Source organism: Myxocyprinus asiaticus, chromosome 48, assembly GCF_019703515.2.
Source record: "Myxocyprinus asiaticus isolate MX2 ecotype Aquarium Trade chromosome 48, UBuf_Myxa_2, whole genome shotgun sequence".
Classification (NCBI taxonomy): Eukaryota; Metazoa; Chordata; class Actinopteri; order Cypriniformes; family Catostomidae; genus Myxocyprinus; species Myxocyprinus asiaticus.
The window spans coordinates 28,103,146-28,119,854 of NC_059391.1; the positions used below are offsets into that span (position 1 = coordinate 28,103,146).

Sequence of the window (16,709 nt, forward strand, 5' to 3'; positions counted from 1 at the left end):
AAGTATTTGCTTTGAGCGTTACAGTTTGAACAAATGAATCAAAGAACGCATGTTTGAAGAACTAGTACCATTAAATGCATGTGGTTTCCATGTAAAAAAAAAAAAAAAAAAAGAGAGAGAGAGAGAAAATTATATGCACGTTTTACACGATTAAACAATAGTTTCAGCCGACATTGGCTGTTCCGTTTTATCCGCAAATATAAAAACAGGTCTTTTTACACCCTATAAAATTTGTTGTTTCCTTCTCTCTCCATTTTTACTTTCGTTTCACTGATACCCGCCACTGCTTTCGATCTTATCATCTGAGGAAGGACATTTTAAATTTCAAATGTTAGGTGGACTTTTTATTGCACTGAAACGTGGTTATCTCATAAAAGCGCCATTTCTACAATTCAGTGACATTTAAGTCCTCAGTCCAAGTTATTGATAGTATTTATATTGTTTAATTTAATAGGTTTGGCGTTATATAATGTTACAAACTGCTGTGGGTCTAAAAGTCAATTTATATATAATTTGTTGCACTATAGTGTCATTTCCTCATGTCTCTACAGCTGCATGCATATCAAACATCTTTGACAAATAAAAGTGCCAAATCATCTGATTTCTACATTTTTCTAAGCTGTTTAGGATTACCTTCCCGCAATAGCTATGTATTCTTTTGTGGTAAATGTGTCATAAACACAGACAGTAGAGATTTGATTTATTGTCCACCTTGTAATGGGAAGAAATAGGGGAAGTTAATGTTATTTTAAAATTTCAATATGATGTTGACGGAAATAAAATCATCACTTCAAATATATTTGCTATATATCATTCACAGAACATAACAGGGGCTAAATTATCCACTAAATGTCCACCCTGTCATTTTCCACTCCGACCCGGACCATTTAATCAGATGGACATTTGAATTTTGAAATCATTTAGCTTGAAAATATGCTTTTTTTTTTTAAACTTTCAAAGCCGAAATTATTGGTATGACCCAAAAACTTTTGAAAGAGGTCTAGTCCATCTGAGGTGACACTGATACTAATGCATGAAGCATATTAGACCTTATGCAGTTACCAGTTCTCAACAGTGTTTGCATCAAGACTGGCACTAAAAATGTTAAGTCATATTTATGATATACTGTTTCCCCATCAGATCCATATGATGATGAGCCTGACATTTTAAGAGCGTTATTATCCTGTGGGCACGTCACTGGTCCGCAGACACTCACAGACTACTGTAGAATACAGCTGACCGAGGTAAGTGATAAGTGTAGTTTTTAGTGAACATTATATGTGAGATTAAGCATGGCTGTAACTGAGGTGTTAAAGTGTTGGTCTGAAATCTCTGAAATTGTAACAAAAAGTACATACAGTATGTTATGTTCTGTTGACTGTTCTCCTGATATACACATTTTAACCTTAATAATAATGCACACAAACAAATAAAAACATTTAAAAAGTTTAACAATTCCATTTGGCATAATGACCATGCATTGCCTTAAGTTGAGTCAATCTACTATACTACATCAAGCAACCAACAAGAATGGCTTGTTTTACTTAAAACTTTCTGGGCATTACTGTGATTAAGTCAGATGTTACAGTACAGTGACAGAAAGAACCCAACTGAAGTAATGTAATCACAGGAATGATATTGTATATACAATGAACCCTACTAAGCAAAATAACCAATACATGCATACAATAGCAAACTGGCAGTAAACACAGGAATGATATATATATATATATATATATATATATATATAACAGGCTACACAAAGGTCAATTGGCAAAAAAATGGAACAGGAGGAAACAAGAACTGAAAGTTATTGACTCTAAATATACTCTTGGTTAAAACATTATTTTAAAAAAAAATAGACAGAGTAGTTTAGTGACAACATGGATTTAACTAATTACTGAAAGTTTTAATCCACTAACCCAGTGTTACAACCATCCTTGGTCTGCACTATGAGCAGTTCTTTCATGTAACTGTAGATTTTGAATATACAGTTGTGCTCAAAAGTTTGCATACCCTGGCAGAAATTGTGACATTTTGGCATTGATTTTGAAAATATGACTGATCATGCAAAAAACTGTCTTTTATTTAAGGATAGTGATCATATGAAGCCATTTATGATCACATAGTTGTTTGGCTCCTTTTTAAATCATAATGATAACAGAAATCACCCAAATGGCCCTGATCAAAAGTTTACATACCCTTGAATGTTTGGCCTTGTTACAGACACACAAGGTGACACACACAGGTTTAAATGGCAATTAAAGGTTAATTTCCCACACCTGTGGCTTTTTAAATTGCAATTAGTGTCTGTGTATAAATAGTCAATGAGTTTGTTAGCTCTCACGTGGATGCACTGAGCAGGCTAGATACTGAGCCATGGGGAGCAGAAAAGAACTGTCAAAAGACCTGCATAACAAGGTAATGGAACTTTATAAAGATGGAAAAGGATATAAAAAGAAATCCAAAGCCTTGAAAATGCCAATCAGTACTGTTCAATCACTTATTAAGAAGTGGAAAATTCGGGGATCTCTTGATACCAAGCCAAGGTCAGGTAGACCAAGAAAGATTTCAGCCACAACTGCCAGAAGAATTGATCGGGATACAAAGAAAAACCCACAGGTAACCTCAGGAGAAATACAGGCTGCTCTGGAAAAAGACGGTGTGGTTGTTTCAAGAAGCACAATACGACGATACTTGAACAAAAATGAGCTGCATGGTCGAGTTGCCAGAAAGAAACCTTTACTGCGCCAATGCCACAAAAAAGCCCAGTTACAATATGCTGGACAACACCTTCACACGCCTCACAGCTTCTGGCACACTGTAATTTGGAGTGACGAGACCAAAATAGAGCTTTATGGTAACAACCATAAGTGCTATGTTTGGAGAGGGGCCAACAAGGCCTGTAGTGAAAAGAATACCATCCCCACTGTGAAGCATGGTGGTGGCTCACTGATGTTTTGGGGGTGTGTGAGCTCTAAAGGCACGGGGAATCTTGTGAAAATTGATGGCAAGATGAATGTAACACGTTATTAGAATATACAGGCAGACAGTTTGCATTCTTCTGCATGAAAGCTGCGCATGGGACGCTCTTGGAGTTTCCAGCATGACAATGACCCTAAGCACAAGTCCAAGTTGACCCTCCAGTGGTTACAGCAGAAAAAGGTGAAGGTTCTGGAGTGGCCATCACAGTCTCCTGACCTTAATATCATCGAGCCACTCTGGGGAGATCTCAAACGTGCGGTTCATGCAAGACGACTAAAGACTTTGCATGACCTGGAGGCATTTTGCCAAGACGAATGGGCAGCTATACCACCTGCAAGAATTTGGGGCCTCATAGACAACTATTACAAAAGACTGCACACTGTCATTGATGCTAAAGGGGGCAATACACAGTATTAAAAACTAAGGGTATGCAGACTTTTGAACAGGGGTCATTTCATTTTTTTCTTTGTTGCCATGTTTTGTTTTATGATTGTGCCATTCTGTTATAACCTACAGTTGAATATGAATCCCATAAGAAATAAAAGAAATGTGTTTTGCCTGCTCACTCGTGTCTTCTTTAAAATTAGTACATATATTACCAATTCTCCAAGGGTATGCAAACTTTTGAGCACAACTGTATACACTAAAATGAGTTCTACATTGAATGACACAACATTGATATGTCTTTAGCTTAATTCCTATTTACCTCATCATATAACATGATGTTACACTGAGATTCTTTGACTGTACTTTGATTCTTTGTTCTTATGTTTGTAAATAAAAAAATTGCAGGGAAAAGCGGATCTGAGATGCCCTTTGTGTGATAAACAATGGTCTTACACTGAAGTCCGTAATGTAGCCAAACTTACACTTGAAGAGCAACAATACTTTGAGGAAACACTTGCCAACAACGCTACTAGAAAGATAGTAGACATCAAGAATGTAAGTAAATGCCTTATACCTTTTTAATTCTGAGTAACATCAGTATTGTTCTTATAAATGAATCACTTTGAAATCTTTTCTAGTGTCCTGGTTGTAACTGGTTCATTGAGAGATCCGACTCCTCTAATATCTGTGTTGAATGCACAGTGTGTTCGGCTAAAAATGGAAAAACCTTTGAGTTCTGCTGGCAATGTCAGAAAGAATGGAAAGGACGTCGTCCTCGCTCTGATCGATGTGACAATGATGGATGCAGCAACAAAGATCTGGATTTACTGAGAGATTGTACAAATATTATTTTACAAGACGCTGGAAATATTGAATGTCCGGCTGTTCGTGCTTGTCCAACGTGTGGCACACTGATTACACACAACACAAAGAAATGTAAAAACATTGTATGTTCTAGATGTAATAAAGAATTTTGCTTTGTCTGTCTGAAGCTCACACCTGACTGTTTGAGGACAAGTGATTACTTTATTTTCTGTTCAGATGGTGTGGCGCCACGGCAGACATCAATTCCATTTTGGAGAGTTAACTGATAAATGATAAACACAATGACAATTATTATGTTACAGAACACTTTTCAGAAAGCATAGGTAGTATAACGAGCATTGCATGTAAATCTTAAGGACTACTCCTAAATGAATTATAAATAGTGTTTCTGTTCTTTTCAGTTTGCTTAGTTTAGACTGCTGGTGCTTCTTGTGGGTTTCTCAAGTAAATGGACTTCTATGCAATAATAAATAGCTTTTCGTATGTAATATGGGATTGTATTATGCAATAACAATTCTACTGCGTTCAAAAAATTGTAAAGCTATTGCATGAAAAATCAATAAATGATATTTGGACAAAAAGAGTTTTGCAGTTTTTCTTTTGCAGCTTTAGAGACAAAATGTGAAACAGTTCAAGCACTTCAACCTCTTTTTCTCACATAAGACTTTACCTCACAGAATTAGTATACAGTATTAGCTTTTCTGCCTTACTTGAAGTCTACCATAAACAGAAATTAAGGGGGTTCACAGCAAAAATGAAACCAAAAGTGACAAATAGTCCCTGAAATTCAAAATGTGGTGGGTAAAATGCCCTCATAATAAAGATTTCAGGTTTTTATTTTATTTAATATGATTAAGGTCTTGATATTCTTTTTTAAGCCTTGTTAAACACATTACCACACAAAATTAACCACACTGGTCCCATTGAGATTTGAATGTGTTTTACAAGACAGACCTGGCCCAGAAAAAAGGGAGCAATTAGATGTAAACACACACACACACACACACGTATATATATGTATGTATTGCTAAAGACTTAAAACCTTTTTTCCATTTCAAAATAAGCTTTATGAACAGTCATGAGTATCCTGAGACCACAGACCATACAGTATATGCAACATTGCTGCAGTGGAAATATTTTCAGTCCATTTCACATTTCTTTGATTTTTTACAAATCATAAGCTTAGATTTATCCACATTCAACACTAGCTTCAAATGATAAAGCTGACGTTGAATCACTTTGAAAGCATTTTGCAGACACTTTAAAGCATTGCTTATGGTGTTTTCACAACAATTGTCATTCTGATTATTCAGATGTGTTAATGAATTGGTTAAACTGAAGTATTTGAATAAAAGAATGTCAGTATTTTGTTATTGTTGTTGTTTGTTTTATATAAAAAAGCCATCATAAATGTAAAAAAAAACAAAACAAAACAAAAAATGCCCAAAAAATATATATTATTGCTTCATTATGAAAAAGTGAATTCTGACACTAAATGTAATTTAGTCTACCAAAATTATCCAACAATCTTTCAATCCATAGCAATCTCTACATAAAACAAAGGCAGCAAATGTGTTGAGAGAATCTGTAGGTCATAATGATCAATGACAAAAACAATAGATTGATCATCACATCAAGTACCAGTTTTTACTCAAATTAACATGTATATGCTGATCTCTAAGAAACGGAAAGTGTACCACAGTAAATTCCATTATCACTTCCACCTTGAGCCTTTGGGGTAGGGATCAGACTTATTATTTTAAACTGATGAAGTAGATTTAAATTACCATACATATGACAAACATTTCAGCAATGTGAGTCTTACTAGTGTTAGTTACTAGAAAGAAAGTTAGACTAAGTTAAAACCTTGTTTTCTTTCTTTTGGGATGCAGAAAGTAAGTCTAGCAGTGTAAACACTGCTGCTTTTATATCGAGGTAAAAGGAAGACCATGGCAATGTTACAGCAACATTTAAATATACATTTATTGTGCATGAATCTTTTTTCTTTTAGCAGATCTACAGTAATCCACTCCTGCCACCTACAGTACACACCACTCGTTGCACTCCTTTGTTAGATAATACCAGGCCAGAACCTTATATGGTGTTTCAACCAGGGGTCAAGTTTTGATGGTTATCAGCTGTTTTCAAGTACATGTGATTCTGAACTGGTGACTCTCTGTACATAAGTAACACACAGGCAAAGTTCAACATCAACGAGAAAGCATTTCTTCCCTCCCTGCTTACAACAAACCCAGGAGAAAAGAAAAAGTAAATAAAATATACTCATATTTAACTAACTTGGAGTGATGGTGGCGTAGTGGACTAAAGCACTGAACTAGTAATCAGAAGGTTGCTGGTTCAATCCCCACATCCACCACCATTGTGTCCTTGAGCAAGGCACTTAACTCCAGGTTGCTCCAGGGGGATTGTCCCTGTAATAAGGGCACTGTAAGTCACTTTGGATAAAAGCATCTGCCAAATGCATAAATGTAACTTCTTGACTGATGAGAACTACTGCAGCTACACTACTGTAGAAGTTTGGAATCACTATAAAATTATGTTTACGAAAGAAAATAATCTTCTTCACCAAGGATGCTTTAAACTGACAAAATAAAAATGCAACAAATTACCTTTTCAATTGAAATAAATCCAATATTCTTCAAAGTTCCTGTTTATCCAAGAATCACACTTGCAGCTATGACCCGTGAGGAAGTCAATTAATTCAAGATCATTCAAGAGAGTTTTATCTCTTCACTGGCAGGGTTGCTGCACATTTTTTTAAACATCAAATTTAAGGCTTTGAAGACCTTTTTCAAGACCTGAACAAATAAAATCAATACTATATGTCAATACCACAACAAATGTATTTTTGTTCATTTTGTTAATCATTAAATGAGTTCAAGACAGATTTATATTTAATCATTTATGTTTGATATTAAAATTGGTTTATGTTTCCTTTATGGGGGGTGGGGGCTTTTGGCTTTATTGTGGACAGTATAGAGGAGAGGTGACAGGAAATAACAGGGGAGAAGAGTGGGAGTGGGCCAGTCACACGTGATGCATCAGCACCGTTGTCATGAGGGCAGACTGCTAGGCTAAAATTAGCTTATTTTTCAATATATCTTTGAAGCACACAGCACATACAGACTATTCATTTATTTAATTCAACTGCAGACTTTGCAGTTCAATAATCAAATAATACGATATCGAAATTTCTTTGTCGTTCCGCTCTCAAAATGTAAAACCTCTACAAATTATAATTAAGACTTTTGTTATACCATTTAAGATATTTAAGGCTTCTTGTGACCTTACATTTTAGAAAACTGAATTCAAGACATTTTAAGACTTTTTTTAAAGATCCGCAGGAACCCTGATTGACTTGTAAGACACTTCTCATGGATTTCCTAACCAAATGTTTCTAATAACAGCTCAACACCTATGCACACTTTCATTCATCCATCCACAATACTCATTTCTAAACATTTTCATCCAATATTTAAGTTATTATTATTTTTTTTTATTTTTTGCCCATTCTACACTTTTCTTCTTATTTGTCAGTTCCAGATGTGGCCTTTTCTTTTAAAGTCTTTTTTCTCTTCTGTTTTATAATGAATTGACATTCACACACTGTACGATATGTCACTACAATATACCAATCAGAACATAAGTGCAGAATACAGTATATAAGACCTCAGATTTTATGATTATAGTATATTGGTTGAGTGAGTATTGGTGCTCAGGTAAGTATCAACCTGATAGGCATACTTCAATTTTAAGTATGTTTTTTGATCTATTAAAGGGCCTTCTTATTAAAAGTATTTTTATCCCTACAGAAGGACACAAATAGGAAAAACTCATTCCCACAGTAAACGAGACAAATGATCAAATAGATGAGCAGAATTATAAAGCATTTACCATCAACTGGAAAAACCTCAAAGTTCATTTTTGGTACTGCAAAATACAAAATCTTGTCAGGGATACCCCACTCGTATTACACCTAATTGTAACATTGCATGCATTTACAAATATCTTGCATCTTTTGAGACCCCATAAATTGTAATGAATGCAATTTTATGGTCAGGTCAAGTCAATTTTATTTGTAAAGCGCTTTTCATGGAGCATGATTAATGAGGATGGAGGATGTAATCATGTTAAAGGAATATTCCGGGTTCAATACAAGTTAAGCTCGATTGACAGAATGTGTGTCATAATGTTGATTACCACAAAAATTAATTAAGACTTGTCCCTCCTTTTCTTTAAAATTAAAAAAAAAAAAAAATCTGTTATAGTGAGACACTTACAATATAGATATCAAGATGGCGCCACGGATGGCTGCCTCGGTGCGGAGCTCTCCAGTTCTTTCATTGTTTTTGTTTGTTTATCCTGCATTTAGTAATTTTTTACAATCAGTTTTAGCAGGGACGAACTGCTGAACATTCGGCAGCACATACCAGACAATCTTTTCCCGGTTTTGGACTAATCGGACGCTTTGCTGGACATATTAGTCAGAGGCGCAGCTGTGTTGTTCAAGCTGGTCAAGCTCTGGCAGCATGGCTTTCGAACAGCACTGCCAAATATTCATCTAGCGAATCTCCGCTTTCTCCCTAACAAAACGGTCAGACTACATCTCCTCACCCATATAAACAAGGACTTTTCAAAATCTGCTGCTTTGGGCTTCACAGAAACCTGGGTGAGTGAAGCCATTCCGGACAGCGCGTTACATCTGCCGGGCTTCCAGCTGTTCAGAGTGGATCGCATTGCAGTGTTAACAGGGAAAACGAGAGGCGGTGGAACATGCTTTTAAATCAATGAAAGTTGGTGTACAGATGAAACAATGTTAAAGAAGATGTGCTGTCCAAATCTGGAAGCGCTCTTTATCAACTGTAAGCCTTTCTACTCACTGCAGGAGTTTTCCCTCGTTTATTCTGGTGAGTGTTTATATTCCTCCACAATTGCGTGTGAGCACAGCACTGCAACAGCTGGCTGATCAGATCACACACATGGAGCAACAATACCCGGACTCACTTATTATTATTCTGGGAAATTTTAATGAAGCTAACCTCACCAGGGAACTGCCAAAATACAGATAGCACATTACATGCCCCACCAGAGACAGAAATATCCTGGATCACTGCTACACAACAATAAAGGATGCATATCGCTCTGTCCCTAGAGCAGCTTTGGGACTCTCTGATCACTGTCTGGTTCATATTCTTCCAACCTACAGGCAGAAACTACAATCAGCTAAACCTGTAGTAAAGATTGTAAAGAGATGGACCAATGAAGCAGAGCGGGAACTACAAGCCTGCTTTGACTGTACTGATTGGAGTGTATTTGAGGCTGTAGACACCAATCTGGATGAGCTCACAGATACTGTGACTTCATATATCAGTTTCTGTGATGATATATGTGCATTCCTACTAGAATTTATTTAACATACAACAATGACAAACCATGGTTTACAGCAAAACTCAGGCAGCTTCGTCAGGCCAAAGAGGATGCTTACAGAATTGGGGATAACATTTTGTACAATCAGGCCAGGAACACACTGAACAAGGAAATCAGAGTGGCTAAAAGAAGCTACTCTGATAAGCTGAAAAACAACTTTTCAGCTAATAACCCTGCATCAGTGTGGAATGGCCTGAAAGAATTTACTAACTTCAAGACACCATCCCCCAACACTGTAGGGAACCAACAACTAGTTGAAGAATTTAATGTGTTTTACTGCAGATTTGAAAGGACCAGTCTCACACCCCATAGCTGCTCTGACCACTTCACACAAACATCAACACCTCCTGCAACCCCCCTTCTCCCCCCTCCTGCTACTCAACCTGCATTTAAGATCTGCGAATAGGATGTGTGCCGGTCTTCCGGAAACAAAATACAAGGAAAGCACAGGGCCCAGACGGTGTTTTACCCACTTGTCTATAATCCTGTGCTAACCAACTGGCTCCCATCTTCACACTGATCTTCAACAGATCACTGGAGCAGTGTGAAGTTCCCTGCTGCTTCAAATGCTCCATCATGATTCCTGTCCCAAAGAAACCCAAAATCACAGGACTTAATGACTACAGACCCGTCACTCTGACGTCTGTGGTCATGAAATCATTTGAGAGACTGGTGTTGACCCACCTGAACGACATCACTGGACCCTTTCTAGATCCCCTGCAATTTGCTTATCTAGCAAACAGGTCTGTGGATGATGCAGTCAACATGGGATTGCATCACATCCTGCAACATCTGGACAGACCAGGGACATATGCAAGGATCCTTTTTGTGGACTTCAGTTTGGCCTTCAACACCATCATCCCAGCTATTCTCCAGAATAAAATTACACCAACTCTCTGTTCCCATGGCTCTCTGTCAGTGGATCACCAGCTTTCTGACAGACAGGCAGTAGTTAGTAAAAAAGGGTAATTCACTTCCAGCACCTGTACAATCAGCACTGGTGCCCTCCATGGATGTGTGCTCTCCCCACTACTCTTCTCCCTCCTCACCAATGACTGCACCGCCAAGGACCCCTCTGTCAAGCTCCTGAAGTTTGCAGATGACACTACTGTCATCGGCCTCATCCAAGATGAAGATGAGCCTGAATACAGAAGGGAGGTTGAACGGCTGGCTCACTGGTGTAGTCAAAACAACCTGGAGCTGAACACGCTCAAAACAGTAGAGATGAATGTGGACTTCAGGAGGAACACCCCAACAATGACCCCGCTCACCATTCTAAACAGCACTGTGGCAGCAGTGGAGTCATTCAGGTTCCTGGGCACTACCATCTCACTGCTCCTGAAGTGGGAGACCCACGTTGACTTTGTGAAAAAAGCCCAGCAGTGGTTGTATTTCCTTCGCCAGTTGAGGAAGTTCAACCTGCCACAGGCGCTGCTGATACAGTTATATTCAGCAGTCATTGAGTCTGTCCTCTGCACTTCAGTAACCATCTGGTTTGGATATCAGAAGACTACAATGGACAGTTCGGACTGCTGAGAGGATTATTGGTTGCCCCCTGCCCTCCCTTCAAGAACTGTACACTTCCAGAGTAAGGAAAAAGGCTGGATCCCACTCACACTGAAAATCACACTGGACCCCACTCACCCTGCCCACTACCTTTTTGAACTGTTGCCTTCTGGCTGGTGCTTCAGAGCTCTGAGCACCAGAACCATCAGGCACAAGAACAGTTTTTTCCCTCAGACTATCCATCTCATGAACAGTTAAAACTGCCCCATTGAGCAATAATTAATGTGCAATACACAGCTTAGTCTATTTATATTTATCCAATATACCATACCTCTTCTGCCAATACATTCCCTTGCTTCTGTATATAACAGATTTGTATTTGTATGTTGTACATACGTATATATATATATATATATATATATATATATATATATATATATATATATATATATATATACAGTTGCAAAAATTATTCAACGCCCCCAAGACAGTAAGGATTTACAAAGGTAAGCTTTTCTGATGACCCAGAATTTTTAAACTTACCTCTATATCAGTTGAGTGACACATTCAAAGTCATAGTGTGAATATATAACCTAATATTTCTAAATAGCAGGATTTTAATTTTTTATTAAAAACACAGCTATGTTATAATTATTCAACACCTATTGCATGTAGCTGTTTCTTAAATATGTAAGGCTACACAAGTAATTGTTTTAAAACAAAATTAAGTAATCAATCTGCAAGGGCACTTATTTAAGTTTTAAAATGTAAGTTTAGCGTTGTAAGAAAAAATTTATTTCTATGCAAAAAATGCAATTAAGAATAAGCTGTCTCAAAAGCTAATAGAGGAGATTATTTCATTACACAAGAAAGGTCATGGCTAAAAGTACATTTCCAAGGCACTTCAATTTCCAATAGACAAAGTTGGCAGCACCATTCATACATTTTTTAAATATGGTACAACAGCAACCTTCTTGGGGTGTGGAAGAAAGCAAAACTTCACCAAGGGAAATGTTGACTTGAATATTCAAGAAGTAATTAGGAAAGACCCGTGGAGTCCTGGAAGAAGGTTTTATAGACGTATGACACTAAACTGAAAATGAGTTTTAGACCCATGGGTCAGCAGTACGTCTGGAGTAAGATGACAAGGTGATGACAAGAGCGACACCATCCCCACAGTCAAGCATGGAGGTGGGTCAGTCCTGTTATGGGGATGTTTTGCGGCTATCCTGACTATGTGACTGACACCATGGATTCTTTCAGGTATCAGGCCATTTTGGCATGAAAAATGTGATGCTTTCAGTGTGTAAATTGAAGCTCGGTGATCACTGGACTTTCCAGCAAGACCGTAACACCAAGGATACATCCAAGTTGTCCAAAATCTGGTTCAGGGATAGGTCGTGGAATGTCCTTAAATGCCCCTTTCAGTCCATCATTAAAATCCCATTGCAAACCTTTGTTGGGATTTCAAGGAAGCAGTGGCAGCACAGAAACCAAAGAATGTCAATGAGCTGGAAGCTTTTGCTCATGAGAAATGTGTACAAATTCTAATAGAGAGGTGTCCGAAGCCTGAGGACACTTACCTGAAACATTTATTTGCTGTTATTAAGGATAAAGGATGCTCCACAAATGATTGACTTTGGAGGTTGAATATTTTTGACATGACATTTGTGGAGAGAATTAGTTATTTTTTATTTAAAAATTTGGGTAAACTGAACTCTTTGTTCTCAAAATCACTCAAATGTGTATTAAAAACTTACTGTGACTGTTTACTGAGGTTTTAGTTGATGTGTTTTAATTCACATCACCAGAATGTATTGCTGGTCAGGGGGGTTGAATATTTTTGATTGCAACTGTATATATATATATTGTCCTACTGTGTATTTCTATATATACTTTATTTTCTATAAACATTTTATTTTTATTCTTTTTTTTTTATTATTATCTCTGTCTTGTTGCTGTATTGTTGTGCACTGGAAGCTTCTGTCACCAAGACAAATTCCTTGTATGTGTAAGCAAACTTGGCAATAAAGCTGATTCTGATTCTGATTCTGATTCTGATTCTGATTCTGATTCTGATTCTGATTCTGATTCTGGAAGTCAATGGGGCCAATTTTTGGAGGGTTTAAAAGCAGAAATGTGAAGCTTATAGTTTTATGAAAGCTGGTACTTACATTAATTCTTCTGTTAAAACTTGTGTATTATTTGAGTTGTAAAGTTGTTTAAATCATCGTTTTAGGGTTTACAGCAATACGTCATCATGGCAACGTAGTTGTACATTTTATATTTCTTTACACAGAAAAGGTTAATAAGTGATTTTATTACACTAAAACTGTTAAAAGAATTGAAAATGTTTCTTTCCTTACAGAATATTGAAACAATCATCGATCCTACACAATGAAATTTCAAAATGATATAAAACACTTTTTAATTTAACAGGAACTTCCTGCCCCTCTGCAATTCATTCTTTGGCACACATTACAAAAGACTGCTTTAGCTATTATAGTCATGGTCATTAAAATTATATGATCATTATAAGATCTTGCATAATGTCTTATGGCAAAACTAGAGAATAGTTGCTCTTGCCTTTTGGTGCTCTTCAGCCCTTCTTTCCTGTGGATGAGTTTAGTTACCTCAGCGGCAAGGCCTTTGTGATCTTGCCTCTGCTGTTCCATCACTTTATCCACCTCAGCCAGCAGCAGGAAGGTAAAGAGTTTAAGGTACCTGTGACATGTCAAGCTAAAGGTGTTAAATAGACAGATGTTTTAAATATACAGCAGGGGCATCGCTAGACTTCTGTGTCATCCGGGGCTTAGCCCACAGGCAATATTATAATATAAAAATAAGAAGAATTCTTCCTTCCATGACTTAAAAAATGACCACCCTACCTGTCAATTAATAATTATATTAAGCGCAACACAGACACCGGTTCAGAACTTCATATGAGCGAATGTCAGGCGCACAATAAACGAATCAAACATGTTTTAATTTAAATTGCGAATCAAAGCGAGAACTTGTCGTCTCACTGTTCATTGTGCAGAAACTAACGCTAACAATAAAATCAAAGTCATTTAACAATTTAAATTTGCAAGTGTCATTTATCATAATATTTTGAGAATAAAGTAAAAATTATGAGAAGTCTAGCATTATGAGATTAAAGTCATAATATTTTGAGAATAAATCGAAAGGAAAGGCCCTGTGCCAAATGTGGTGGACAACAGTAAAGTGGAGGGTCTGGGTCTTTACATACATCATCACTAACCAGGGAGATAACATGGCTGTACAACCGAGCTGAATTTGTGGGAAGTTTTTGTGAGCTCTTTGTTAATGAATGAGGTGTGCATTAGTAAAGAGTTTTCAACATGTGGGCGCCTGTAAAGGGAGGCGCCAGATATAGGCTCACATTCAAGTGAAGTGAAAAATAACTGGAACTGCTGTGAATTATATAAGTCCATATCAAGACATCGTATGTGGCAACATCTCCTCAGTTACAGTATTGTTTAGAGAGGAAATCCCAATAACTACACCGATCGGGACAGCTCGAATCTGTCTGGTTATTTCTCCTGAATAAATTAAATTTCCTACATAACTGCTGCGGAGTCCGGATACTAATAACTCTGATGCACCAAAAGACCAAGGATTTCTTTATTGCTAAATCCTATTTTATATACTATTACATTCTCCACATCCATCTCTTACATTAATGAAGCCGCTGGCTCGGCGTCCATTCTGTCGTTGTGATAATGACGCTCTGTTTGGCCTAATATTGAATATTTCTTCTTTATTCACACAATATACTTTTTCTCATTTGAATTGAATCTCATAATGCTACAACTATATTCTCATCCTTTTTACTTTATTCGCAAAATATTACGACTTTAATCTAGAAATCTTATTTTTTTATTTTATTTAACGTGGCTATAAAATGTTATCGTGGGATCACCGAGTAAAGTTAAAACAATTTTTTTTTATATTTTATAAATGCTTCTCGAAACACCTGCGTTGGGTTTCATGATTCCAGGTTGTTTTTAACAAAGCAAAGTTTCAACGCTTGATAAACGGTAAGAGAGTGTTTTTTCCCCTTTTGCTCTGGTATGCAGACTTACGTAAGTACAATAATTAGACAAGTTCAATGTCATTTGATTTTAAACCATTTAAAAATCAAGGCACCCCAAAGAGGCTATTTAAACGCAGCAGTGTAACTCCACGCACATGACGTGGAAATGTGAACAAGTATTTGGATCATTTTTGTTTGACTTTAATGTGAGATTTTATCATTTTGAAAGCTTTTATCTCACTGTGCTGGTATTATGAGTTGTTTGAGGGAATTCCATTGCAATAAATATGCTTTATTCCCGCGTACCGACTCCTGACTAAACCCGAATAACCGAACAAGATGACTGGAGCATGCATTAAAATCTACTTGGTGTGTGGATTGTGAACAAAGGAAGATTAGAAATGAGGCTTATAGATTATAGATTTAGAAATAAGGCTTGCATAATAAAACCTCGGTGCCTCTGATACAGAAAAGCTGCACCCCCATGAGAGAAAACAAAAAGCTCCCACTCGAGATGTTCGTTACGTGTCTGATGAACTTGAGCACGAACAGCAGGTAAAAGTCAAAATGTGAACTGTCAATTAATGCATGTTGGGCTCACTGATCGGAATATATTTATATTTAATTTACATTTGAAGCCAGAATTGCAGCCTGCCTTGTTGCTTTTGTACCCTGATGTAATTAACATTAAGCCTTACTTTTTTCTCTCTCTTTTTTTTTCATCACAAAAAACATTTGGGGGTATTAACAAAACATCCGGGGCTTCAGCCCTATCAGCCAGGGTCTAGCTATGCTGCTGATATACAGATTAGTATACTAACACATACATCAGACAATTAAACAGAAAATACAGTTACAGAAGAAATATTCCAGGTTCAATACAAGTGAAGCTCAATCAACAGCATTTGTGGCATAATGTTGAATACCACAAAAAATCATTTTGACTTGACCCTCCTTTTCTTTAAAAAAAGCAAAAATCTGGGTTACAGCGAGGCACTTACAATGGAAGTCAATGGGACCAAAAAATGAACTATGGTCGAGCACCAATTTGGCAGTGCACTTTATTAAGAATTGCAACATAATCTCCATTTATAAACAGCCCTCTCCTAAGAGTTCTTTTGTTTTTGCCAATTCCCAGTCTTCACAAGAGAGTCCTGAACAAATGACTCAAAGGCCTGGAAGAGCTGGTATGAGAACTTGGTGTAACTCATGCCCTCTGCGCCCTTTACCCGTGACTGAACGCTGTGTCTGCTGAGCAGGATGCCCATCTGAAAACACCTCCGACAAAAACCGCACCACGTGCCTGTACTTATACCAGCTGGAATTATTCAGCACTGTCACCCGGCCCAGTTTACTCGGGTCCGGGCAGAAATACACCTTATGGTTGGTGAACACCCGCTGGATGCTCTCCAGGATCACGCGGGCGTTCCACTCCACCGTGGCCGGGGAGAGTCGCTGTCTCTCGGCAGTCTTCCCGCTCTGAACATTAAACACAAATACA

At 37.4% G+C, this 16,709-nt stretch overlaps 1 protein-coding gene and 1 pseudogene across 2 annotated transcripts in view; one reads left to right on the plus strand and one right to left on the minus strand.

Annotated features, from left to right (window-relative positions):
• The window catches only part of LOC127437130 (E3 ubiquitin-protein ligase RNF19B-like), a 127,035-nt gene extending 122,257 nt beyond the window's left edge, over positions 1 to 4,778 (plus strand). For both annotated transcript variants that reach the window (XM_051691838.1, XM_051691834.1), the window contains exons 2-4: positions 1,141 to 1,244; positions 3,778 to 3,927; positions 4,011 to 4,778. In XM_051691838.1, coding sequence (XP_051547798.1) covers positions 1,141 to 1,244; positions 3,778 to 3,927; positions 4,011 to 4,463 — 707 coding nt within the window. In that variant the 3' untranslated portion in view covers positions 4,464 to 4,778. The remainder of the gene's footprint in view (positions 1 to 1,140; positions 1,245 to 3,777; positions 3,928 to 4,010) is intronic.
• Positions 1 to 16,709, minus strand: part of LOC127437619 (tyrosine--tRNA ligase, mitochondrial-like) — a 145,884-nt pseudogene that overhangs the window by 128,490 nt on the left and 685 nt on the right.